The following is a 13,607-nucleotide window of genomic DNA, read 5'->3' as shown; positions in this document are numbered from 1 at the left end:
TTTAATTTCAAATTCAAGCAATGCCCCCTCCATCTTTACCTTCATACAGTATCTTGTCTTTATGCAAGCAATATATGATAATGTGTCCAAATATTTGAATACAATGGACCACGATTCAATGTGGAGTGGCATTTTACTTCGGTGTGCTCATTACTTTCTATATCTGGATTGCGCTACCATGACAACTTACCACAAAAACAAGATATGCTGTGTTCAAATTTTCCCCTATGTTTTAAAGATTTTATTTAGTCATTATTTCTCCATGGTTAATTTTAGTATAATGTAGCAGGAAGTAGAGGTGATGTTTCTATGGTTACTTTTAGATTAATGAACCATGTGTTATGATGTAGAGCGATCGCTGGTTAAACTGTCTACTCTCTTTTTCAAGGTATTCTGATACACACTTTTAACAACCAGCTGCCATCGCTTCAGTATTTTCCATGGCCGTGGTATTGTAAAGTGATGAAGTGTTTAGAAGCAGCGCCTGGAAAAGCATCCGTTGCTCACTATAGACAGAACTCAAGAACAAACTAGCTTTTATCTGACACAGTCAGGGAGGACGTATTCTTACACAAAAGAGTTTAATATGCAGCTTTAAGAGAGCATGTCCGGCCTTGATAAAACAGCCCAAACTCAACAACATCATTAACACACTTCCTTGTAACCTTTACCTGACGGATGTGCATGCACTAATGCCCTATCACAGGTGCACACACACAAAGCAAGAGATGGTGTTTTTTTTGTTGTGTGTGTGTGTGTGTGTGTGTGTGTGTGTGTGTGTGTGTGTTGTGTGTGTGTGTGTCTGTGTGTCTGTGTGTGTGTGTGTGTGTGTGTGTGTTGTGTGTGTGTGTGTGTGTGTGTGTGTGTGTGTGTGTGTGTGTGTGTGTGTGTGTGTACGTGCCCTTAAGCTCTGTGGTTAAATGAAAGTCATCACTTCTCCAGATCACAGTAAAAGCCATGGTAACGGGTTTAAGAGCCACTGTGCTTTATCAGCGCTGCAACATCAACAGCCTCAGCATTAGAAACTATTAATCAGCTGCTTTAATGAAAAGGCAAACGTCCAGTGACGCTCTCTGCTCATAACTCACAGGGCAAAAACACATTACAGGAGTGCACAGGAGAAACATAAGGTGTGTTACGGATATATAGGGAGTATTATGAATAGCATACAGCTAAGGACAGCTAATTTAAGAGAGATTATTTTCCTGCTAATAGATGATAATGGGAATGTGGTGCAGCTGTTCTCACCAGCAGGCCTTGGATGATGGTGTGCCGGTTTTTGCCTTCATAATCCACCACCTCAATGTAGTCGAGGTAGGCATCAGCCCAGTACACCAGCCTGCTAACCAGATCCAGCGTTATGCCGTGAGGAAATACAATCTTACTGTCCACAAGCTTGGTTCGGTTCTGGCCATCCATATCGCAGCGCTCCACCTTTGGAATCTGACCATAGTCTGTGAAGAATACCTTCCTGTGGAAACAAAGGATCAGACTGGATTGAGGACAGATGGATGAATAGATCAATTAAATCGGAAAACAGTTTTATTTTCAGGTCATCTGACTTTGTTAGAAGTAATTTTATTGCCCTTATTTCTATTACAGGGAGACAGTAGTAATTTATCTTCAGTAAGGTAAAATGAGAAAAGTAGGAAACATTCCAAATGGCAGACAGAAAGCAAGATTCATTGTTTAAGTAATTTTTCAAGGAATAATGGTAAATATTTGCTTATTTGCTTTCTAAATATTTGTAGCTTTACAGGCTAGCAATATTGTGAAGGAACACATATGTACTGTAATCCCAATTTAGAACCCAAACACAAACAGTATGAGAGCAGAACAGAGCTCAGTCTTTCACTGCTGCCAAAACTAAAATAGTGACTTATTTAAAGCTTCAATAACAAATCATCCCCACAGTTCATGTAAATGTGTTAGCATATTTCCCTTCATCAAACATCTTGCAATTTCCATTTTGAACCTAAACCTCAGAAAATCATTTTATGGTGGAGTAATAGTAAAAACAAAGAAAAAGTAGAAATTTGTTTTTTTTGAATTTCACTTTTGAATACAGTAAACAGTTGTGAGATTTTAGGAAAGACTTTTGGTCTCTAATTTAACAGCAAAAAGGGATGATTTTTGCAGTAATATTGTTGTTAGTTTTGTTTTTCTTCCCACTCTAACAACACTACAGACCACAACAACAAACAAAAGCACCTACAGTGAATCTACCTGACCTTGTTATTGAAGGAACCAATTAACCAACCAAAAAGGAAATTGCGTGGGATGAAAACAATGCACATACACACAGGCATTCTCACATTTGTGCTAGTAATTTTTTCCAACACACACAGGCTCTTAGACACTCACACAAGAACGCACCACAGATATGCACACACTTTCTGGAATTCAATTGGAAAGTCTGATCATAAACAAATGAGCTGGAAAAAAAACATGATTTTACACTCAAAACATATACAGTCAGCGTACCACAGTGCAAGAAGAACATCTGCATTCAATTACTCCAATGTCCAAACTTCCATTTAGGCTCCCCCCCCCCCCAAGATTTCAACTCGTTTTAAAGTCGGATAACAACAACAGATGACAGAAGTCAGGCTCCAGTTGTTCTCATAGGATTATTATGAGTTTACATGGTGTGTGTTTACACGCATAAAACAGAAAGTAAGTAACTGACCCCATGGTGGGGTCCAAGGCAATCCCTTTAGGATTATACAGCTCCTGGTCCAGGAGAGTGACACATGTCTGCCCATCCTTGTCACAGACAAAGATCCTGTCGTCCACGTCATCCACAAAGTAGAAGTTTCCTGTGAGCCAGTCGATGGCCATCTGCTCAACATCTGGACAGAGAAAGGGGCAGAAGAGTAAGGAGGGGTTAAGATGGGACACACGAGGTGCAGGGGGAGGCAAAAACACTGTTTTCAGTACTTAAATTGATTAATTTTTATGTGATTTTGGTATAGAGCTTGAGTGTGTGTTGTTGTTGTTATTGTACATACTTGTAGCAGATAGGTAAGAGGTTTGAATCATGTGATGAAATTAGTCAGCAATACTGTGTAGCAACTACTTCAACAGATCGCTCCCTCTCTCTGCAACACTCATACACACATTCACACACAGTCCAGACTTTCAGGTTTGGACTTAGGGCATTTTTCTTGACTGACAAACAAGAGGACAGCAAACTGCAGTTAGCAAGTGGATAGTGGATGTGTCTGTCATTCAAAGTCATTATTTTCCCGAGGCTCAGCTCAGGGAGAAGGCCAGTGCCCCATCCGACAATGAAAATCAAACACCTAGACACATACACATGGCAAAACACACACACACACACACACACACACACACACACACACACACACACACACACACACATACACATACACTTTATGGAACATTTACAGGGAAAAAAACTGGAACCCCTGCTCTATTAAAATAATAGCAACAATAACAACAATAATACACAATAATAATAATAATAATAATAATAATAATAATAATAATAATGTATACTTTATTAATCCCGCAAGGTGGAATTACAATGTTTTCACTCTGTTGTTATTACAGACATTATACACAGGGCTGAATTACACACACATGCTCAGTACCTATACATGCACTAAATGGCGAGATGTCAGAGGGAGGGGGCTGCCCATGGAAAGGTGTCCCGAATGTGGTTAAGGACCACATAGGGAGGGATTGAGAGGAGAAAAATTGTGAAAAAGAATAACATGAAACACTAATATTCTCCTGGTTCCCTCCTCTTCCTTCCTCTCCTCAAACACCAGCTCAGCCACACTAACTCTGAGCCAAGGATCAGAGAAAGAAAGCTATTGTTAAAGCTAAAGGAAAGGAGATGTGAGCATATTAAAGGTCCAGAATGATCCGTTTACTGTGAGTGGTGGAAAGTACATTTACTCAAGTACTGTACTTTATTTAGGTTTTTTTATTTTATGGAACTTTACACGTACACCACTACATTTCTGAGGTTAATGTTCAGAGGTTAATGTTGTGCCTTTTACAAGGCATTTATTCAGTTACTAGTTACTTTGCAAACTGAGATTTTATACAGTGTAGACAGTATACTTTATATAAAAGTAGCATACCAAATGTCATGCATTGCTATATAAAATATAGCCCTAACCCTAACCCTAACCCTATGGTGTAACATTAACATTCATTTGACATGGTGTTATAGTTCTTCATGATAAATCCAGGTCTAATATAGCATGTTATCTTTTTACAAAAAAGGCCAATATTCAGATTTAGCTGCTACATGCTGCAACACAGTATGTTCACCTTGCTAGCAAGTCGGTAACTTTGTCTGTCTTTTAGTGCTGTGTAGGTTGTGTTCAGATGGTTTTTAAAGCTTTTCCTCTAAAAAGAAATAGCTAAGTAGCGTAGTGGTTAAGATGCATACCATGATTATTTGAACCAAACTGTGTAGTTGAAACAAAAGAGTAAAGTTGGGACTGGAAAAAACAATTAGCAGAAAGATGCTAAATTGCTCCAAGAAGCTGAGAAAAAAATGCAGTCGGTGATAATAATCAGTAGTCATGTAATCCATTGCTAGTATAAAAATATTGATTATAGCTTCTTTAAGTGCCATTTTGAAGGTTGCAGGACAACTGTAACTTGCAATTTATTATTTCTATATTATGGTTGTGCTACTTCTAACAAAACATGGGAATATTTCTTCCAGCAGCAGACTGTCACATCTATAAATATAAATAATACTTAATTAATAATATCTTAACATAGGGAATGAAAACTATACGTATGCATGACTAGAGAAAGAGTGAGAGAAAGAGTGGGGAGGGGAGCTTCAAAACCACAGGACATGTATTTTCACAGCTGCCAAAAGCTCTGCTCTCCACAGAATCTCCACTATCCCCACTATCCCCACACACCAACTCACACGTACACAAACAACTCAGATATAGGGCTAAAGTCTTGCTGCAGGAGTCCTTAGTCATGCAGTGCTCAGTGCTAAGGGTGGTGGTCCAATATGGTGGTATGTTTACCAGGTTGAACAGGTCACTGTGATGATTTAGAGGAGAACAGAAGGTTGATGTCTCCAAAAAGGAATCAAAAGCTTGAGTGGGGGGAAGCAACAAAGCAGATTCCTTTCGCATAGGAATCTTACCAGCTCTGCTCCAATAAATCTGACTGTAATTCCAGAGCTCTGTCTTTAGAAAAACGGACACATTTTTCTGAAGAGCCAGGACTGCAAAAGGAGGGAACTGGAACACTTTTTTTAACATAACAAGGCCACAGACTTCTATACAATTGAACTACTAAAGGAGAATTCTGGTCAATTTCAACATGCAGCTCTGTTTTTTTTTAAATTGTAGTTCTGTCAGTAGTGAGACAAATGAAAACAATCAGTGCAGTCTTCACTGAGTTATCATCCTGCTAGTTAGCACCTAACAGGCTTGAACAGGGCAAGTTTTAAACTTGTTTTTAGCCTCAAAACATGCTCAAAATGTCATTACCAGTGCTTAGCCATGTGCAGTTATTCCTTCTAAGTGAACACAGCACATTTGTCTTGTTATTAACAGCACTCCAAATTTAAAAAAACAGAGCTACATGTTGAAATCGACCGGAATTCTCCTTTAAGTTAAGGAAATGAGATAAACTGGAGCAAAAGTGAACTGATGCCTGTGCGTTGTAGACACCCCCATTTGCTTGAACAGATTCCATTCAAATTGGTAAAATTCACATATTTTGGGGTAGAGATCACAAAGAAGTACAACTCCCTATTTAAAGATAACTTTGGGGCTATATACATCAAGTTTAGGGCAAAATTTAAAAAATTTAATTTCCTTGATAGGTAGAATAAACACGATGATCTGACACCCTCAACTGGTCAACTGGTCTTTCAAACATACACTTACATGTATACAAGTTTCTACAACTCATTTAATTTATCTGAAACTATGAATCCCATAGGGTTAGGAGATGTCATCTGTGCAGGTGTAGGGCATGTGGGTTGCTAACCCTACCAGATTACATGCGCTTTTATTGGGCAGCCAACATTCGCTGTGTCTCCTACTTACTGGATGAGACGGAAGTGCTTAACGGCTGGCTGAACAAACTTGGTGCTATCGTAATGTCTCCCATTCCAAAAATCATGTCTTAATCCCAATCAGATTATGTATCGTACTATTTAGATCTGGAGCCAAGTAGCAAAACAGTTGAAGCTTAGAGCTCTATCTTTTACACTGCGGATATTGCCACATCTGTCGTTTACTCCAACAATGGAGGCTCCATCCATTGTTTGATCAATGGAAGGAATCAGAGTTGTACAGCTTATACATTCAGGTTATGTTTGCATCATTTGGGGAGCTTCAAGAGAAATTTGGGCGGTCAAAGGCTGGAGAAGAGAAGAAAGAAGACAGAGAAGAGACGAAAGAGAGAGATATATCTGATTTCCACTAGGGAAACTTGGCCATTGTGCAGCAGCATTTCTGAGGTTTAAGAGAATCAGGGGCCGTATTCCCAAAGGTGCTCTTAATTTTTAACACAGAGTTCTCTGTTTAAACACTTCCAGCTGCCCCACAACACTGTGATTCACACAATAGAGGGAGAAGACAGGAGATTGTGCAATATTTGAAACGTTTACTGAAAAAATGTCAGCCCCCCGCTTTCTGACACCCCCGGCTCTCCATTTTCCTCCATCTTTGCGAAACAGAAATGGCTCCAGCGAAAAGACTTTTCAATCTCCTCCCATTCTCTCCCCTCCTCCTCCCATGCATCATCCCCCTATCCCTCCCCTTTGTCTGTTCCCCAGAGGTGGGAAAACAGTCTGGATTCATTAACTGCAGCTCTGTCTGTCTCAAACTATGCTATAAAAAACAACACAGCATAATTGAAAAAACAGGACCGGACGCCTGCTTCATCTGTTCCCTACTTTCTCTAACCAACTTGTTTTCTACGTGTTTCCTAGTTCATCTCTCTGTTCCCTGTTGGTCTAAGAAAAACAACAGCCGAGTGGATGTCGAGATAGTGTATTTTTAAAGTGTATTGCTAAATGGAGCCATGCTAGGCCGAGTCTTTCTCCAATAACTGTATGTGGGAGTGCAAGTGAGGGGAATACGTCTTCATAGTTACCCACTGCTCATACTACGCTGCTCACACAGGGGGATCAATAGTGTAGTTATGTCAGTGGCATTACTTTTAAAGGCGCTGATATGGTTGTTATACCTCCAAACTGTCACTTTTAAACTGTAATTGAAGCTTAAACACCAACTGCTCGTACACCCCCACCCCCGACTTATCCTCGCCAACCTCCCGCACTCCAAAACACTCCCTCAAGCATCTGGCGAAGGCGTCACAGCAGAAACACACAAGCAGAATGGCAAAAAAAGTGGTTCTGTTAAGATGCAGAGCAGGAGGGGAAAGACTGAGTGGATCATTTGAGGGACTAAAGTGTAAACTAAAAAATAAATGAGAGCGAGAGAGAGAGAAAGTGTGAGAGAGAGAGAGAGAGAGAGAAGAGAGAGAGAGAGAGAGAGAGAGTTTAAAGCTGAACAAAGTGTTGAATGTTGAAAGGAGAGAAGATTGAAAATGTGCTGATCGGCTTGCCTTTTAACTGCACATGACCTCTTAAGGAGATTTTAGGCCAGTGTCTGTGCTAAGCAGCACGCTGTGGCTCACTTTGCAGGGGGAGCAGGTACTGTAGCTTTTACAGTACAAGCAGGGAAGGAAGGCTTAGTGACAGCTCTGGGATCAGCCCTCCTGTGCATTGCATGGAGCATCAGCCTCTATAGTACTTTAGAATGTTAATCTATCTCAGTTTCAAAGGGAATGTAGTAAAAGTGAGAGACAGGGAGATTGAAAGAGCGGGCGGGGGAGGAGGGGGGACACATCTGGACAACTCATATGTGGCATACTGAGGTCATGAGTCACTTGAACCACACACGCATCATTTCCTGTAAATTCACCCCTGCCATTAGTTGCTGCTGGCTCCTTCCATGTTAACTGTAAGCATAAACCTGCTCCTCCTATTCTGTCACACTCACACGCCAGCAGCCTGTCAAAAGACAAACTCTGCTATCTGGCAGTCACTTCAGATTATAGACTAGTACAGAGAAAATTCTCTGTTCTAGTCCATAATCTAGTCCATAATATTTTTTGCACTGACCCTATGTATTTGGGGTCCTCTGGGTGGGCAAAGGATGTAAATTTAGATTTTCCTGACATCATTTGTTTGAATTTTTCCATGTTTTGTGTCATATCCAGCACATGTCTACATCTGAGATTTGGTTTATTCTGCAAAACTGTCACATGAGGAAACAACCAGCACTTTATTTTTCTGTCAATGTGTCTCATTAACAGTCAAAATACCTTTAAATGGCATCTCTCTTTTTCTCATTTTGTCATTCACATATTGACAGCAAAACAGTAATATTTGTCACTTGGATACAGAAAGTGCAGGCTTCCTTATTTCAGCAATACAGCGCTCAATCCTCTTAATCAGTCACAAACATCCTGTCCATGCTCCTCAATGCAGCCAGTTCTCCCTTTTGTCTGTGTGTGTGTGTGTGTGTGTGTGTGTGTGTGTGTGTGTGTGTGTGTGGTGTGTGTGTGTGTGTGTGTGTGTGTGTGTGTGTGTGTGTGTGTGTGTGCCCGGGTGTTTGTGCACATGAGTGCTGCAGTGTGTGTGCATGAGGATTGCAGTGTGTGTGGGAGACAGCAGTGGAGAACCCAACTGAAGCTGTTGGAATTTCCTGCAAATTCTTCTGGTCCTTAAATTATCACGTCCAATGTGAGCCGAGTTTCTTCTTAAAGCTGCATGGTTATAGCAACAATGATAATCATTGTTCTTGTGATCGTAATTATTAAGCACAAATAAATGTTTTTCTAATAGAAAATCTCCATATCAGTGTGGCACTGTCTCCATAATTTTGAGGAGGATGTATTTTTTCCTCTATGAGCCTGATTGTCCTGAATAATCTGCCAATAACAGATGTGGCCTTAGAAAGTCTCAAAAGAGACAAAGAGGTGCATCAGGATCGATCTTCCTCTTATTACTGTGAGGGACACCAAAATGTCTCATGCATAATTTTCATTGTTCAGAGCTTGCCTGATATCATCTGGTTTGAAATGAACATATTTTGAAATGACAGCTACACCGCACTGTGTGAGCATGTGGGACACAGAGCTGCCCGACTGTCATCTTTCGGCCCTTTCATTTTCTCTGATGGTCTGCGCTGAGTCATTTTAATCATGTTAATGCATTCTTTAGTCACATGAAAAAGGGATGTGAACGGAGACGGGCAGCTATATACTGAATGGATCTGATTGGTTAGAATGCTTGTATGCAAGTATAAAACAGAGAGAGAAAGGAGATGAATAAAGCTGAGCTATATGATTCCATACAATTATATAAGGTCTGCATCATACACATTATATTGTAGTGTGTACAGATGGAGTTCAGGGATTGTGGAGACTTTCTAAAAGATACAATGACGCATTCCTGCTATCTTTGTGCGAATACACGTGTGGTTTCTCGGGCCGCTTTCACAGTGAAGACAAGCTGCCCCAAAAACCAGGGCGCAACACAGCTAGGAACTTAAAGTGAGGAAGTGACAAAGAGGGGAAGCAGGAGTGGAGGTATTTGACCCGCAGGTTGTTATGGTTAGGTGGGAGCACATTGAGGAGCACCCACGTACACACACCTGCACCCAATCACGCTCCTTAGCTCTCTAAGGTCTGTCTTTTAGTTTAATTTTTACAGGATAAAAAGACTATTTCTTAAACAAAACGTAAGACATGGAAAAACACGGCAGCTTTTAATGTGCTGCCACAATATTTCTCTGACTCACAGGCTGTGCACAAGCACATGAGTATCGATGCTCAGTTCAGTTTTGGCTACATTTCTGGACATTTTTTCCCCACCCGTACATTTGACTTTAAAAGTAAAACACATTTGAATTCACTAAGACTAACAAGCCCAGCCAAGTCGCCATCTGCAAAGAATACAAACCTGACAAACATGATAATTCAAGGTGAGGATTAGTCAAGGCCTGTAGCCAAAGGCTGGGCTTTGCTACCGATAGGTGGTGGAAGGCCAAAGGCAAATCAGAAGGACTTATATTCTGATTTATTAGATGCATGTCACACAGATAGACATCTGATTCCAACTGCATTTAAACACTTCTGGTTTAAAGTGTTTTTACTGTATTTACCAGCTTATGTAAAGGCCTATTTCTAGTAAATACGGTTTGGATGTGTGTTTAACAAACTAGTGTGTTGAAACAAACTTCTAGCTAGCTTATTTAATAGTTTCAAGGTCCACCTGCTGAAGGAGCTGTAGGCAAAATGGATTTCTGCTGTGCCACTTTTTCTCCTGTATTTTCATCTTCACTCATCTACTGAGCAATCAAGTCTGTGGTTCTGTGCCAGACTTGCATGAATAATGGGAGCATGGAATGGACTTTTCTCAGTGAAATACTATATAAATACATTCTTGCTCAAAGAGATAGGATATATAATACATGAACATTTTTTGGAGAGTCAAGCAGGTCTGCATTTTTCACTGTGTGAAATACCACAGGTGGTGCACAGTGTTGTCCTCTGGCCTTATATGTGGCCTCCAGGAATCAAATATCCAGAAACGTTACAATGCATAGACACAGACACAGACACAGACACACCACACACACACACACACACACACACACACACACACACACATACAATACCTTGTTGCAGCATAAGACATTTTTTTTTGTATTTTGTGTAGAGAACTGGGCTGTGTGCCTGTGCAGATTATACTGTGCTTTATAAATGCACCAGAGTGAAGTTGCATGCTGCTGTGGTGTACTCACGGTGCAGGCTGAGAGAGATGTTGATGACTCTCTCCTCTGTGAAGCTCTTCAGATTGGGGATCTTGGCACATTTGAGGTGTGTGGATGAGGGAGCTTCTCCTACATGGATCCAGCAGACAGTCTCTTGGGCATAGAGGAAGTCCATGGCTGTGGTTTGCTTGGTGCTGGTTGACAGAAGGCTGTGGACCGTGGTGCCGCTCAGGGAGGTAGCTTGGATGTTCTGGGCATTGGCGATCAGCAAGACAGGCAGACGGTCTACTGGCACTAGAACGTGACATGACAGAAGGAACGTAAATACAAAATCCACACAGTCTCAGTCAGGACAGGTTTGCATTCAGTCCTGCTGCTGTCTGCTGGTCCTTACCATTCTTAGCCTTGCATGAGCGGTTGTCTGGTTGGGACAAGTAGCCCTCCACACAGGAACAGGTGTAGGAGCCTTCAGTGTTGGTACAGGATTGACTGCAAGTCCCATACAAACTGCACTCGTCAAAATCTGAAACACAGAAACCACAGATGGTCTTATTGCTCAGGTATAGCAAACAACAAATTCTAGTTGAGAAATAGAACAGGAAATGCAGTACAAATGAACATATCCACAAATGTGACATAGCAGTGATGATTTAACTTTAAAAAACAATTCTGTGTCTCCTGTTCAGTTAATTTTTGCCAGAATAAATGATTCATAAACCTCTGTGTGTTGCAAAAACTAACCATTATTACTCCAGTTCTGAAGTCTTTACACTGGCTTCCTGTGCCTCAAAGAATTGATTTCAAAGTACTTTTGCTAGTTTATGAATCACTCAATGGTTTAGGGCCAAAATACATTTCTGATCTGCTGCTACACCAGACCTCTCAGGTCATCTGGGACAGGTCTACTTTCTATCCCCAGAGTCAGAACTAAACAGGGTGAAACAGCATTCAGTTTCTATGCTCCTCATATCTGGAATAAACTCTCAGAAACCTGCAGATCTGCTGCTAGTCTCAGTTCTTTTAAATCAAGGCTGAAGACCTTTCTTTTTGATGTTGCCTTTCTTTAAATGACTGTTCATTTCTTTAATGTTTAATTTCTTATGCTGCACTGTAACTTTTATTCTTGTGTTTGTGTGTCTTAATGTTCTTATTTTTAATTCACGTGTTTTATCTGTTTTTATTTTTTAACTGTTTTTTAACTGATTTTGTGTAAAGCACTTTGAATTGCCCTGTTGCTGAAATGTGCTCTACAAATAAAGCTGCCTTGCCTTGCCATTATAACAGTAAGGTTCAATGCTTGTCACTCCTCTATAATGTCAGTGGCTGCTAACGTATGAGTGTTTCTAAACAGGCTTTTGTGGGAAATGCTGCAGATTGTCAGGGACCCTGAACTACCCACTGTGTCTTCTGCACTTGATTAATCTTTTTCAAACGCCTGAGTAAACACAGGTGCAGCTTTGGATGCTAAAAGACCTTCTGTACTAATGTGGAGTTACCGGAGGAGATAAGCGCGTAAGCTTATGTCTGTTGTCAATGCAAAACACTCATCCTGTCATGCTGGCTGTCTGCCTCTTCATGCAGGAATGAACTACAAAGATCTACTTTCTTCCTGACTTGTTGATTAAATACTTGCGGCACACACTTAACCACAGGTATCACAGAGGGCGGCCATTGCAGAGCTACTCACCTTTGCATGTCTTTCCATCTGGGTTGATCGCGTAACCACTCTTACAGTAACAAGCAGGCCCTGCTGGAGTCACCGCACAGTTTTCCTGACAACCCACGAGCGAGCAGTTGGGCATAAACTCTGGAGAGAGACAGAAGACAGGAGTGAGTCTTTAAAATAATGTGCGTAGGAAGACATGAAGACGACAGAGATTCTATAAAGAAATGACTACAACCCAAGGTGTTTATTTGTTTCTTTCTTGTTGCTGACATTGTTATTGGGCTAAAACACAGCATGAATGATTTTAATAGCAGGTGGTTTTGTGCTTAATGTGTTTAATAAATCAACACACTGAAGCTGTCGTCGCACACTCTCTGGGGAATATTACCTGCTCAGCTGGGTGCTGAAGAGTACAAATACTTGATGTGTCTGGCTAAATTGCTAAACTATACTCTGTGGCCTCCTCCTAACAATGAGGCACATACAAAATAAATACAACACATTCAGAGTCAGATCAGTAACCAATCAGTCAACTCAACATCAGCTTCAAAACTGGCTAAGAGATGTGATCTACAGTGTGGTTGTGTGACTCATTTCAGAAACGGACAGCCTCCCAGATAAAGTTCCTAGGTCTGTCCTGGAAAATAAAAACAAACATCTATTGAACCACAATGCATCAGCGATGACTGTGACAAGTTCAGCTATAAAAGACTCATTCCATCTGACAATTGGTTGGATCATATATGAACAACAGCTCAGCACAGAAGCAGCGGAGATAGAGAATAACAAAAAAAAGAAGTGCTAACAATGTGGACAATTACAGCAGGTCAAGCTAATAATGCATCATGCCAATTAACCTAGGTATTCTATGCAGAACACAGTGCAGCTACTGTACAAGCATTACTACTACACTGTGTAAACTGAAGAATAGTTCAGCAGACACAGAGGTATAAGCCTTGAGCTTTTAATCACTTGTGAATGGCAAATCAAGATTGTAAAGGTGACCTGCCTCTTAGCATGTGGAACCCCTTACCTGAGATCCACATCAAACTCACTAACCTCTTTTAAATCTCTTCTTAAAGCTTACTTTTTATCTCTTAGCTTTTTTTTAACTGATGGCATTTGTT

General features: G+C 40.7%; 1 protein-coding gene across 6 annotated transcripts in view; it reads right to left on the bottom strand.

Moving 5' to 3' along the window:
* The window catches only part of LOC116688457 (low-density lipoprotein receptor-related protein 1), a 91,251-nt gene that overhangs the window by 47,469 nt on the left and 30,175 nt on the right, over nucleotides 1-13,607 (bottom strand). For all 6 annotated transcript variants that reach the window (XM_032514508.1, XM_032514510.1, XM_032514509.1 and 3 more), the window contains exons 4-8: nucleotides 12,502-12,621; nucleotides 11,209-11,337; nucleotides 10,845-11,108; nucleotides 2,690-2,852; nucleotides 1,249-1,471 (exon numbers count right to left, since the gene is read on the bottom strand). In XM_032514508.1, the coding sequence (XP_032370399.1) occupies nucleotides 1,249-1,471; nucleotides 2,690-2,852; nucleotides 10,845-11,108; nucleotides 11,209-11,337; nucleotides 12,502-12,621 (899 nt within the window). The remainder of the gene's footprint in view (nucleotides 1-1,248; nucleotides 1,472-2,689; nucleotides 2,853-10,844; nucleotides 11,109-11,208; nucleotides 11,338-12,501; nucleotides 12,622-13,607) is intronic.

Source organism: Etheostoma spectabile, chromosome 4, assembly GCF_008692095.1.
Source record: "Etheostoma spectabile isolate EspeVRDwgs_2016 chromosome 4, UIUC_Espe_1.0, whole genome shotgun sequence".
In the NCBI taxonomy this organism is placed as follows: domain Eukaryota; kingdom Metazoa; phylum Chordata; class Actinopteri; order Perciformes; family Percidae; genus Etheostoma; species Etheostoma spectabile.
The sequence above is the reverse complement of the archived record's forward strand: the minus strand, read 5'-3'. Positions and strand labels throughout refer to the sequence as shown.